This window comes from Pelobates fuscus, chromosome 3 (assembly GCF_036172605.1).
Source record: "Pelobates fuscus isolate aPelFus1 chromosome 3, aPelFus1.pri, whole genome shotgun sequence".
Classification (NCBI taxonomy): Eukaryota; Metazoa; Chordata; class Amphibia; order Anura; family Pelobatidae; genus Pelobates; species Pelobates fuscus.
This window is the reverse complement of record NC_086319.1, coordinates 214,305,139-214,318,247: the sequence shown is the minus strand read 5'-3', so window position 1 is coordinate 214,318,247 and position 13,109 is coordinate 214,305,139. Positions and strand designations below refer to the sequence as shown.

General features: G+C 40.4%; 1 protein-coding gene across 1 annotated transcript in view; it reads right to left on the bottom strand.

Moving 5' to 3' along the window:
* LOC134601717 (centromere-associated protein E-like) overlaps positions 1-13,109 on the bottom strand; it is a 91,740-nt gene that overhangs the window by 33,344 nt on the left and 45,287 nt on the right. The window contains exons 9-10 of the mRNA XM_063446225.1: positions 8,135-8,265; positions 4,861-5,072 (exon numbers count right to left, since the gene is read on the bottom strand). Coding sequence (XP_063302295.1) covers positions 4,861-5,072; positions 8,135-8,265 — 343 coding nt within the window. The remainder of the gene's footprint in view (positions 1-4,860; positions 5,073-8,134; positions 8,266-13,109) is intronic.

Sequence of the window (13,109 nt, the reverse complement as noted above, 5' to 3'; positions counted from 1 at the left end):
CCACGCATACCTAGCGGAGTAGAAGAGGGGACAGCACCAGGCAACCTCTCCAATACTGACCTCAATAACTTAACTAAATCCCCTTGGCTATCTAAATCCCCTTGTCTCCCTAAATCCGCTTGTCTGACTAAATCCCCTTGTTTAACTAAATCCCCTTGTCCCTGGGAACCCTACCCCCTATCATCCTCAGCCAGCGCATCCCAGGCGCTAGCGCAATACTCACACGCTGATGCTGCAGGAGGCAGACCGGACCCACTGGGGAACACTGTATCCTCCTCTCCAGATCCCGATTGTAGACTGAGTGCCTCTTCTTCCCGCTCCTGGGACCCGCAGGCGTCGGAGCCAGATGCGTACCTCTGCGGTCCTTTTCGTGCCGTTTCGGGGTGCTCCCGCACCGCAGATGAACTTCCGGCTCCAGCCCAGGCCATCCGCACGCATGCGCGCCGCGGCGTTCCTTGCGTCCTGACATCCGGCGTTGCAAGCACGCAGGATTGCGTGCATGATGACGAATCACCTACCCGCGCCGCGTCCTCAATCAGTAAAAGATCTATTGATTTTGTTGTTTTTTTGCAGGCCCAGGTATTCCCCAACAGACAATGAGAAAGCAATTCCAGAGAAAAGTACAGTCAGTGAAAAGAAATTCAACCAGGGTGAATGACAATCTCCTTCTGACTGGTAAGTCTCCTCCCCTGCTCTCCCATTATAAGTCCTTCCATATTTGCAACATTGTTGCTCCCATTATTTCATCCCACTATCCTGGGCAGCAGTCATGCTCCCCCTTCCCTATTTGTCCAGGGGGACACTTTAAAATCTCATTCAGTTCAGGCACAGCCAGGGCACATTTTTCAAATACAAATAGTGTTTTTTTTCTTCTCTTTAGGGAATGCTTTCTCTATGCTCACTGCCAGGTGCTAGGGACAGAGCTTATAACAATGATTGGCATAGAGCTAAGATGGGGCATCCAGTTGCAGGACAAAGGGGTATTGATTACAACCTATAATTCGTGTATATTGATTTATTTGGGGTACAAGTTCTATAAGTTCCCCTCTCTCCCTCTCTCGTTTCCTCTCTCATTATTCGGTAACTTTTAGTACTATGTATAAAGGGAACATGATTGACCCATGTCTACTTAATATGCTCTGTACTATGTCACCTATTTAAACAAAGTCATCAAAAACACAATCTAGTGAAAACAGTAGAGCCCCTTATATTTCCTATCAAGCGCAGGCAGCCGGTAGTTACTGGGATCAGTTAGATTGCAGCATACACCCACCCGCCAGATTGCCAGCAGCCATCACAGCTTTTAAGGCAAATCTGTTGTGTGTAAGTGAGGCTGCTTTGGGCTTTATGTGTTATGTTTATGGTGAGGCTGTGTTTTATATGTGGGAGGTAACTGTGTAAGATGATTAATATATTCAGGGGGTGACTGTAATAGGGTGGTTAGAGTTGTGTGTTTGGCAGGGGGGTAATTATGACAAAGTGTGTGTATGACAATGGTTTGGGGTAGGTGTGTTAGGGTGAGGGTGGGTGAGTGAGTGTGAAAGAGTTAAGGGGTCAGTGTGACATGGTTAGGGGGTGAGTGTGAGAGTTTGGGGTTGGTGAGTGTGACAGGGTGAGGGGGTTGAGTGTGATAGGGCGAGGGAGTTGAGTGTGACAGGGTGGGGGGGTTGAGTATGACAGGGTGGGGGGATTGAGTGTTATAGGGTGGGGGGGTTGAGTGTGATAGGGCAAGAGGGTTGAGTGTGACAGGGTAAGGGGATTGAGTGTGACAGTGTGGGGGGGTTGAGTGTGATAGGGTGAGGGGGTTGAGTGTGACACGGTGAATGGTGCACCACAGCAGCACCACTGAGGAGAAATGCAGGTTCCTGGTGTGCCACCAATTCCTTCTTTTTTTTCAATGTATGTTCATGGCAGATTCCTTCTGGGTTGAGTGCCCGATCCTGCCCATCTGCTTCAGATGCTCCTTTGGAGGTGTCCACAGGAAAGTATAAATTTGAGGAGGATTTGTATAGCAATGTCACTTTAACGATAATAATTATTTTTTTGTAGAGCAGACATATGATATACATTGTATTAATATACATAAATGCGCTTTGATTATTTAGTTATGACACTGTAATTTTTGAATTTTTTTATCACATTAATTTTGTATGATATATATTCACAATGCTCTTACAGATTATTTAAATACGCTTGAGTTAATTTAGCACTAACACTATTTCATTTGTCTCCCATGTTAAAATTAGTGTAGGACCCACCAATATTGCGGTACTGTGGCGTAGTGGTGGGCTTCGCACAATATAGCCATAGGGTGATACTGAATTTGTTTAACTAGCCTTATAGCATTTTAGACTGTATTTTTATGTGTGCACTGTTCCTTAATCTTGATTTTGTATAAATGTTAGCCTCTGTGTCAGCACCGCTGCTGAGAAATACATTCACTTTGCATGGTCATTGAGGATGCTACAGAAGTGCATGTGTCTTTTGCAGAGTTAATAGACCATAACCATTCTTGATGAATCTTCTATTGCCCAGCAGAGAGGTGACAACAAGATCTGAGATCACTCAGTATTGCACGTAATTTATTACTTGAGTGGCAGTCTGTCTCTGCTTTTGTTCATCTGTTCTATATTTCTATAATAAGTGGGACAACAACTTTGAACTAAATCAGTTCATGTTTCACATTTCCCTTTCTTTTATTGCTCTGCCGAAACAGGTTGCTATAGCAATCACACTGGATGGCCTTTGTGTAGAAATAATGTTTCCCCAAGGGGCATGATCAGACCTAGCAAGCTACAGAGATTTATGATTGCCCACAGAATGTTCCTTAAAAAAACACCTGGAACATTCATTAGTGGAACTTAGTATTGCAATGGAAAAAAACAGCATTATTTCGATTTTTCTTATTTGACTGCAACCCTGCTATTCACAGTCTTCACAGGATTAATGTTTATTTTTTTTAACAATGTAATTTTTTCATTTAAAATAATATATTGCAAATCTAATGGTACATACTTTAATGGTAGTCACGGCATTAAATGATAGGTGCTCGAACAAATGGCTCAAAAGTGTAATCTAGTATTATAATACAAGCAAGATTTCTAAAGTGGATGAAATCTTGGTGGGGGAGATGGGGGAGTTCTGTTCCCTTGACCAAGAAGAAAGAAAATAGATGTGAGGTAGTTCTAGATGGAACAAAGGCAATTTGAAACGCCCTGCAAAAGAACAGGGTCTATTACAAAATATTCAGATTATTCAATAACCAACCTATCTGGATAACATCAGTTTCCTACTGTACATCACGTTTCATAGTTCCATTTCTCTATATACACCATTCTCTTTTAATGTCTTCCCTGACCTTTTTTTTTACACATTTATCTACTGCTTCTCCTTGTGTATGGCATTTCATTCTCAAATGAATTCTACCTAGCTCCAGGTAGGTGTGAGCCTAAGTATGTCCCATTAACTGCAACCCCTTTCCCTCAATTTGAGCTACTGAATTTGTGCAACCACTAGACTTAAGACCGATGAACAACTAAGAACACCAAATCCTGACCGGATAGGCAAATACATATGTTTACATATGTTTAATAAAGGTGAATGTTAAGGTGGGTGAGGTGACTTGACTTAGAGGTAAATAAGTTATTAATATATTAATATATATTTAAAATCACACACACTGATCAGCCACAACATTACCACTGACAAGTGAATAACATTGATTATATTGTTACAATGGCATATGTCAAGGTTTGGTATTTATAGGCAGCAAGTGAACAGTCAGTTCTTGAATTGCATGTGTTGGAAGGAATAATGGGAAGCAAAAAGATCTGAGTGCATTTGACAAGGGCCAAATAGTGATGACAAGACAACTGTGTCAGAGCATCTCCAAAACAGCAAGTCTTGGGAGTGAAAACTAGCCCGTTTGGTCCAATCACACAGAAGCACTACTGTAGCTCATATTGCTGAAAAACGTAATGCTGTCCATGATAGAAAGGTGTCAGAAGACACAGCGCTTTTCAGTTTGCTGTCGATGGGGCTGGGTCCTGGCATTCGTGTATTCTATTGTGTAGCAAATGACCTGTACCAGCTACCTCAATATTGTTGCAGACCACGTACACCCTTTCATGGCAATGGTGTACCCTGATGGCAGTGGCCTCTTTCAGCAGGATATGGCACCCTGCCACACTGGAAAAATTGTTCAGGAATGGTTTAAGGAATATGACAAGTTCACGATGTTGCATTGGCTTCCAAACTCCCCAGATCTCAATCCAATTGATAATCTGTTGGTTGTGCTGGAAAAACAAATCTGATCCCCGGAGGCCTCACCTCACAACTTGCATGACTTAAAGTATCTGCTGCTTTAGTCTTGGTGCCAGATATCATAGGACACGTTCAGAAGTCTTGTGGAGTCCAAGTCTTGACGGATCAGAGCTGTTTTGGCAGCATGAGGTGAACTTACATTATATTAGGCAGGTGGTTTTAATGTTGTGGCTTATCAGTATATATCTATATATATCAAGGCTTGCTTACATCAGATAGCCGAAATAGCACTAGAAGATATTCAGCAGCTAGGACCATTGTACATCAGTAATGAGTACAAATGCACTACACTTATAAGTTATAAAAAAAACTATACTCTACATTATAGAGGTTTAAACCATCTCTCTTTATATGCAGTTTAAACCATTATTTCTGACAACTCATCAACTGAAGGAGGCCAGAGGAGATTCATGAATCTTTGCCCAAATCTAAACGCAAATGTTCTTGAAAAGCATTAGCTGTGTGCTAATAGACTTTGGTTTTATATGAGAAACGTTTACACAATTCATATTTTCAAATAACAATAACTTTGCTAACTTGCAATTCCTTTACAGCCTCTCCAAGAAGTCTCACTGCATTCTCTTCCAAAAATTTTTCTGACAGAAGCTTGCATCGCAGGTTTCTTATTTTTCCCCTCAGTTTGCATGCGGCTTCCTCTGGATTCCAGTGGTTTGTTGATATCTTTTTGGATAACCCTCTGACACGATCAGCAACAGATAGGGCAGAAAGTATCTCTCTTCCAGAGAGATCTAAAATCAAAATTAAAACGTATAAAGAGACTATTACAAAACAATGGGCTCAATTTACAAGTTTCAGTAGAAGCCAGAATACCTTTGTAAACGATTTAAAAATCGGAAGATCTGAATTACTCAGTGAGTATGTGCAGCTGGGTGACCTACAATTGTAACTTGACACTTTTACACTAGGACAATTCATTGTTGAAGTATCTTAAATTTAATAAAGAGTCAAACATAATTACTGTTTGAGGCCCTGAATGTATAAATAATTTTATTTTTTTAAACGTCAAACCAATGCATATAAGGGATATATGAGACTCGGAGAGAGTCAAGTGGCTTTCTCCTATGTACCATAGGGATTAGCTCCCATTTCTTCCATTCCATTATTACTGGGTAGAGGGTCAATGAATAATCCCTACCAATTTCTTTCTCTCATGTGTGGTGGAATGGATGGAAATCATAAACAGGTAGGTATCTGACAAATGGCCCACTGCAAGACATTACAGAAATGTAGCCAAATCATTAACCCTTTGAGGACCATAAGATATTTATATTTTTTTCCCTTTAAGAATGTATTTGAACAATAAATAAAACCATTTCATGACAAAAAGCTAGATCCATTTGTTGATAAGAACTAATATTTTGACGCAAACCAAAAAAAAAAATGTATTTTAAGTTCTTAATCAGATGATACAGGCAAATGAAAACATGGGACAAATACATCCCTTGGTCCTCAAAGGGTTAACTAAAGTATGAATGAACTTCTCATCCCCAGAATTAATCAAGTCACTACTGTGGCACAAAGAACTATCCCAACCCAAAGAAACAGGGAGTATTATGTGGTATGGAGGCCTTTTAGGGGACAAAGAATACACACCCAAGACCAGTCACCCTAATTGGATATAAGTGCGGGGGTTTGCAGGCCTCAATGGGTAGTTGTTTGAGAAAAGTCCAATTTTGCCAGAATACATGCAGAGACTTTCTCTACATCTACTGGCTCGTGGGATAGCTCAGGCATTGTGAACCTGGGTGCAAAATCTTGTGCTTTTCTTCATGTAGCACTCCTTTCATGGTACCTATTGTCTATATGGGACATATATGACATTTATGAAATAATGTCCTCTCTGGGAGGAAACTGACAGTGATCTCACCTTGCAGGGTTTCTGATACACTCTATGTAAAAGCTGTAACCAGTTCTATGTTGTTCAGATGCTTGAGCGCGCAATTTGATAGCATACTCAGCGACTGACCTGAAACCCTGCTTAATACTCATTAACTTTTTCCCAGCATTCATTCATTGCTCTACCTGGTGGGCTGAATATGCACTTGAATATGTTATGGGCTCTAGTAGAGAGTGCCCTTTTAAGTTGTATAGAACCGAACGCAGGCGATGGAAGTCCAGCAGTGTTTGGAGTTCCTGTGTCCGATTTTAGTTCCAGGAGATTTGAGGCCCAAGCACTGCTGCCTGCGTTCATGTGAACAAGATGGCCGCCACCTCGTGGTTGTCCATAGGAATTGCATCCACCCAGACGAACAATTAGAACACTGCGGTGGAAATGTTACAAAGTATCAATTTAGGTTTAAAAGGCTCCAGGGTGGTCTCCGGTTCGTGCGGTTGTACGGTAACTGAACCATATAGTCCCAATTGCATGAACAGAGTCTTTTTAAAGTATTTTAGCCAGGTCTATTGCAGGGGCCATAGTCCTGGGACAGGAGGCTGGCAAGCAGGCTCCTCCAAAAGCCCGTGGCGAGGTTCTTTTTGCCACAAGCAGTAAAAATGCTAAAATTAGTGTAGGATATACCAATATTGAGATACTGTGACATAGTGGTGGGCTTAACCCCATTAAGGACACATGACATGTGTGACATGTCATGATTCCCTTTTATTCCAGAAGTTTGGTCCTTAAGGGGTTAAAGGACCACTCTAGGCACCCAAACCACTTCAGCTTAATGAAGTGGTCTGGGTGCCAGGTCCAGCTAGGGTTAACCCATTTTTTTTTTATAAACATAGCAGTTTCAGAGAAACTGCTATGTTTATTAATGGTTAAGCCTTCCCCCAAATCCTCTAGTGGCTGTCTCATTGACAGCCGCTAGAGGCGCTTGCGTGATTCTCACTGTGAAAATCACAGTGAGAGCACGCAAGCGTCCATAGGAAAGCATTGTAAATGCTTTCCTATGCGACCGGCTGAATGCGCGCGCAGCTCTTGCCGCGCGTGCGCATTCAGCCGACGGGGCAGAACGGAGGAGGATCGGAGGCAGAGATCTCCCCACCCAGCACTGGAAAAAGGTAAGTTTTACCCCTTTTCCCCTTTCCAGAGCCGGGCGGGAGGGGGACCCTGAGGGTGGGGGCACCCTCAGGGCACTATAGTGCCAGGAAAACGAGTATGTTTTCCTGGCACTAGAGTGGTCCTTTAACATGATATGGCCATATAGCGAAAAGGAATCCTATATTTGTTTGCCAAGGCAGATGATTTTAAGTAGCCTTGTAAAATGTAAAACTGTACTTTTTGTGTGTGCAGTTCTTTAATCTGTATATTGTATAAATGTTAATCTTTACAGCAGCACCGCTGCCATGAAATGCATGTTGTGGGTGTTCCCCTAATTCCTCTCTTTATGCTATTTAAAAGGCACATAAAATCATCTATAAATTGTGCTAGCAGAAATGCTTGCAAATATGTAGATTTTCTTAAAAAAAAAAAGAAAAAAAGAGAGTATATTTTCTAAAACAAAATATGATTTGATAACAAGTGATGGGCATAGAGGTCTATGCCAACTATTGAGTGATTGATGGTTGGCCATATTGGCAATATATAAATAAAATATGATAATAACTTTTGTATTCCTAAGCAGGACCAATCACATCAGTGGTGAGTAAGAGAAAGCCAAAAGCCTATATTGGTATAAAACCCATGCATCCCATATCCTGGTGGCACTGCAAAGAAGGAATGTAGTTTCTGCAGCTCAAAATGATTAATTCAATATATTTTTTTTATTATTATGGTGAATTGCCTATGGACAATGAACATAAAGTTAACCTGCTCTGAGAAGTTAACATTTGGTACTTAAAGATATACCTTGAATATTTAAGCAGGCAAGCAGAAGTGTTAACGAGTTCCCATCTAAAGCCTCTTTTAAAAGCAGAGGAAACAGTCTCCCATCTTTTTCCCGGTCTGTTTTTTCTATCACTTGAGTCAAACATAATGAACTGGTAAAACAAAACAAAGATAGTGATTAGGATATATGTTTGCACAGTTTAGCCATTTATTCAAAGCAAACAGTTGTACATGAATGTTCTCTTTATAATTGCTATATAACTGCAATACACTCAACATGTAATACTAAATCAGATAACATACAGGGTTATTTACTAAAGTGACAATTCAAAGTGAGTTCATAGAGAATTTCACAGATCAGGTCAAAATAGTAAAATTCAAGTTTGGCCTAAACGTTGAAATTCTCTTCCAATTCTTACTTTACAGGGTTATTCACTAAGGTGAGGCTTCAAGGTGAATCCAAAGTGAATTTCAAATTTGAGATGAAAATAGCCAAACTGAACATTCGCCAAGTCAATTATGTTTTCCGTTTGACTGCTCTAGCCTCAAATTTGCAATTCAGTAGCATCTGCTACCATGTCCACCGTCCACTGTCCAAGGTGAGCAAGTGTTCTCTGTTACAGAGAACATTCTGAATCCCACTGACAAATGTCTCCACAACTGGAGGTGCAAACAGCCTTCCTCAAGTTCAATCTCCCCAACTTGGGTTACCATGTTCTTCAGTTTAATACTTGTGGTGTCATCAGATGCTAGCTGAGATCCAACTGGCCACTCACCTCTTGCTTTAAATTTATTTCTAAAAAAATTATTAAATGGAAATTTTTCCTGCTGTTGCTGTTCACTACAGTGAAAGGTATATGAAACAGATGGTTTGCCCTACCTGGCTGACTCTTGTGGTTCGTCCAATTGGCATGCCTAAATTTTGTCCAGTAATGAAATTTGGCTTAACTGAATAGCGTCATGAACTAAATTTTGCCAACCCCGAAAAACACAACTCCTCAATCCACAAACGCCACGATCCACAAACCCAGAAACATGCAATAGTGACTCTTCGTTTTCATTTCCCTGCAACTTTCAGGTATTGACTGAAGCTTAGATGATTCTGCATCTCATCTGTTCTACCTTTGTCACAGTATTATTATTTGTAATATAACATTGTCATCATTTTATCTGTAGTTTGTCACTGTAACTTTCTGTGCATGCAGTTATTCATTGTTACCTTTATTAAATGTATTCCACCAATATTTAATGTACACATAGTTTTTAATATTTGGGGTGATAGAATTTGGTTGGTAAACTATTCGGTTGGAAATACCATTTATTTGTTTGCCGAATGCAACCCCTCTCTGCCTACTTCCTTTGCCCCTCCTAGCTGTAAATAATATCATATAACTGTGTCTCATCTCCATCTCTGATTTTTAGGCCTCAATCCCCAACCCCAGAAACATGCAATACTGACTCTCTTCATTTGCGCTAAGCACTTCCTGCCCACCCACCCCTCCTCTCGCCAACCCAGGTTCCTACAAAGTTTATAGCATGTTCCTTCAGCTGTCTGAGATCTTACTCAATGACACATTTATTCCCTTTACATTTTACCAGTAGCTTCAACTCTCTGTTAATTTCCTCTGGTCATCACTTCCAAATTCCCCCTGCTACCTCTTGTCTCAAATTCCCTATTATATCCTTTAGATTGTAAGCTCACAGGCTGTCTATCTAAGCACTTTGTATAAAAGAGCTTCATTGGCTAAATCTTAGATCATGGGCCTGCTGCAGAATATGTTGGTGCTTTTTAAATGCCAGCAATTAATAAATAACAAACTCCACATCCAAAATGCATAAATACAAAATAATCAACACATTTGTTTGCCACAAGTCTTTAAAGTAGTTTCTGTTAAAGTAATATATATTTTTAACTAACAGATTTTTTTTAATATAAGTTTATATATATTATTGATATGCTTATCATACATATTTATGAGCTTAGATCATCAACCCTAACGAATATGTTTACCTTAACTCTTTCCTTAACCTAAAAATAACTTTATTGTATTTTAGCATGCATATCTCCTAAATGGAGACAATTGCTGAAATATATCATTGTGATATTACCACGCTAGTACTCAGTGGCAGTGAGAAAATATTGTGACACCTTTGAAAATGTACTACTTGAAAAAAATATGGTCCAAGACCAGTGAGCTTAAAATAAGCCTTTTATCATGTCCCAGGTTAATGAAGGTCAGTGTCTATATTATACTCCCCAGGGATGTCTCGGCTCATTATTTCTCCTGTCTCCAAGCATCTAAGTGGCTTCAAGGGCAAACTGGAAAGGTCTCGTCTACATTTTTCTTTGCATCCATAATAACACAAGGACATCTTACTTGACATTGTGTATGTAAAGACATTAGGTATTTCTTGTGATTTTACATGTAATCAATATTCCATAGTTTTATGTGATTATAAACCGTGCCTTTGTTAAAAATAAAGACACAAGATATAGATCGTATTTATTCTCCATATTTAAAGGGACACTATAGTCACCGAAACAACTTAATGAAGCAGTTTTAGTGTATAGATCATGCCCTTCCAGTCTCACTGCTCAATTCCCTGTCATTTAGGCATTAAATCACTTTGTTTATATAGCTCTAGTCACAACTCCCTGTGGTAACTTTCACATCCTTTCTAAACACTTCCTGTAAAGGTCATCTTATGTTTATACTTCCTTTACTGCAAATACTGTTTAGCTTTGAATTTCTTATCTCCTGCTCTATTACTCACTTGCTAGACAATGATTAAAGTTCAATTTACAGAGCAGGAGTTACACTTTTAAAGTAAGTAACATCTGATTAAAAAAAGGAACCATTTTTTTTTTCATGTAGGCTGTGTCAGTCACAGCCAGAGGAAGAGTAGCTATGGTTGCATAAACAGAAACAGAAGCGATTTTATTACTAAATGGCAGAGAATTGAGCAGTGAAATTTCAGAGGCATGATCTATACACTCAAATTGCTTCATGAAGCTAAAGTTGTTCTAGAGCAAGCATAGGCAACCTTCGGCACTCCAGATGTTTTGGAATACACCTCCCATAATGCTTTGTCAGCATTATGGTGTGGCGGAACCAACCTCGCCACTGTAAACTGGAGAAGCCTGGTTGCTAGCCTCCTGCCCTGCGACTATGGCCCTGGGGTGTATTAACCCTTCAAGGAGTATATTTGGGCACAATGGATTTTTGTATGCTGTTCCTGGCCCTTTTAAATACTTGGGAGCAGTATTACAACTTTTAAACTGGCACTTCGAATGCAGTCGAAGTGCCGAAGCCGTCAAAGTGCTGAAGCCGTCTAAGTGCCGAAGTCGTCGAAGTGGCCGCCCTTACAGTCGAACACGTGGCGGCGGCCATTTTATTCCAGTCGAGCGCAGTGAGCTGTACCTTCCCCTATCCTTCGACACTGCGGCTGGAGACTAAGTCCCGTTCGAAGATTCGAACACACGTTCGAACGGGACTTTGTCATTTCTGGGTGTAAAACAGACCTCTGGTAGACAATAGAACACTACGGAAACAACCCCGGTTTCACTTTGACACTTCGACAAAAGTCGAAGTGAGTTCGACGATTCGAACGGCGCCTTCGGATGGGACTTTGTTATTTTCAGAGCAGAAATAGACCGACCACACAGCCTGAATCTGTGGAACTGTTTTGGGCATGAAAATGTGCCTGCTTTCAGTCACAAAGGACTTCCGACTAACTTTTGAACTAATGGAAGGATTTGCATGATTTTTGAGTATGTCCATATTTCAAGTGTGCTGATTATTAATATGTGTTTTTATATGTAATATATGTTTTTTTATTAATATTAGATGTATAGTTTTAAAGTTATAAAAATGTATAAAATGTATGATTTTTTAGCTTGGAGATAGAGTAGATACAGTAAGAAACTCAATTATCTCCCAAGCAGAGGGGAGGGAATATGTGGGATGTAACCGATATGTGATTGGTTAATGCCTAATTGCCTGTGGGCATCTCCCTTGCAGGGGAGCACTGCATAAAAGCAGAGTACCTGCCATTAAACATGAGAGTTCTTCTTCACCCTCAATCTAGAGTCCTGTTTCTTATTGGGGGAATTGCTATATCACTACAAGGGATTGCTATGCTCTGCATGCTCCCTTGGATAATCACTTCTAAGCTCTTGTAAGAGCTTGCTCCTGCTTCACTCTCTTGGAGGAGAGGTTCGCCCACTGGAACCTGGAGCCTTGTCGTAGGTCCAGGGTGGGTAGGAGAAGGCGAGACCCCAACCAAGCTGCGGCGGTTCGTGGGGTCTACGGGGGTTGTGGTGTCTGCGGAGCGCTTGGAGCCCTCTATAAGCGCTAGGAGCATCCTTCAACGGAGGTACCCCTTCGGGGTGCCAGGTGATCCGCTACATATGGGTGTAAGAGCAGTATGGGAAATGTAGTCCACAACATCTGGAGTGCCAAAGGTTGCCTATCCCTGTTTCAAAGACTATAGCGTCCCTTAAGTATTTTTGTCTTTCATCATGTAGTAGACTTATACCCATGCCTGGGAACTTGCTGCTTTTGTCATGGGGCTCCATAGCTGACAGTTGTGTATTGCACTTTTACTTGCCTGTTCTCATATGTACTTATACTGCGCTATCTAGAACTACTTCTGCTCCTTGTTTAATGTAGCAGTTATAAAACAAATCACAAAGTCTGAACTTGATGGAAAACAAGCTACTTACTAGACTGAAATAATCTCAATAAAAATAATAAAAATAATAATGATAATAATAATAAGCAATTAAATAAGTTCAAATAATTTTAACTGAAAATATTATAAATTCATGAAAATATCTTTAAAACTGTGTGGCAGATCTTGCAGCCTATTAGTGCAGGTGCATACGGTCCAACCTCCAATATTGTATTGTAATTAACACTTATTTAAAAGTAGATTTAGCCCCTCAAATTGTTGGATCAGCTACTGGATATGATGAGGAAATGTCAGAGTGGCA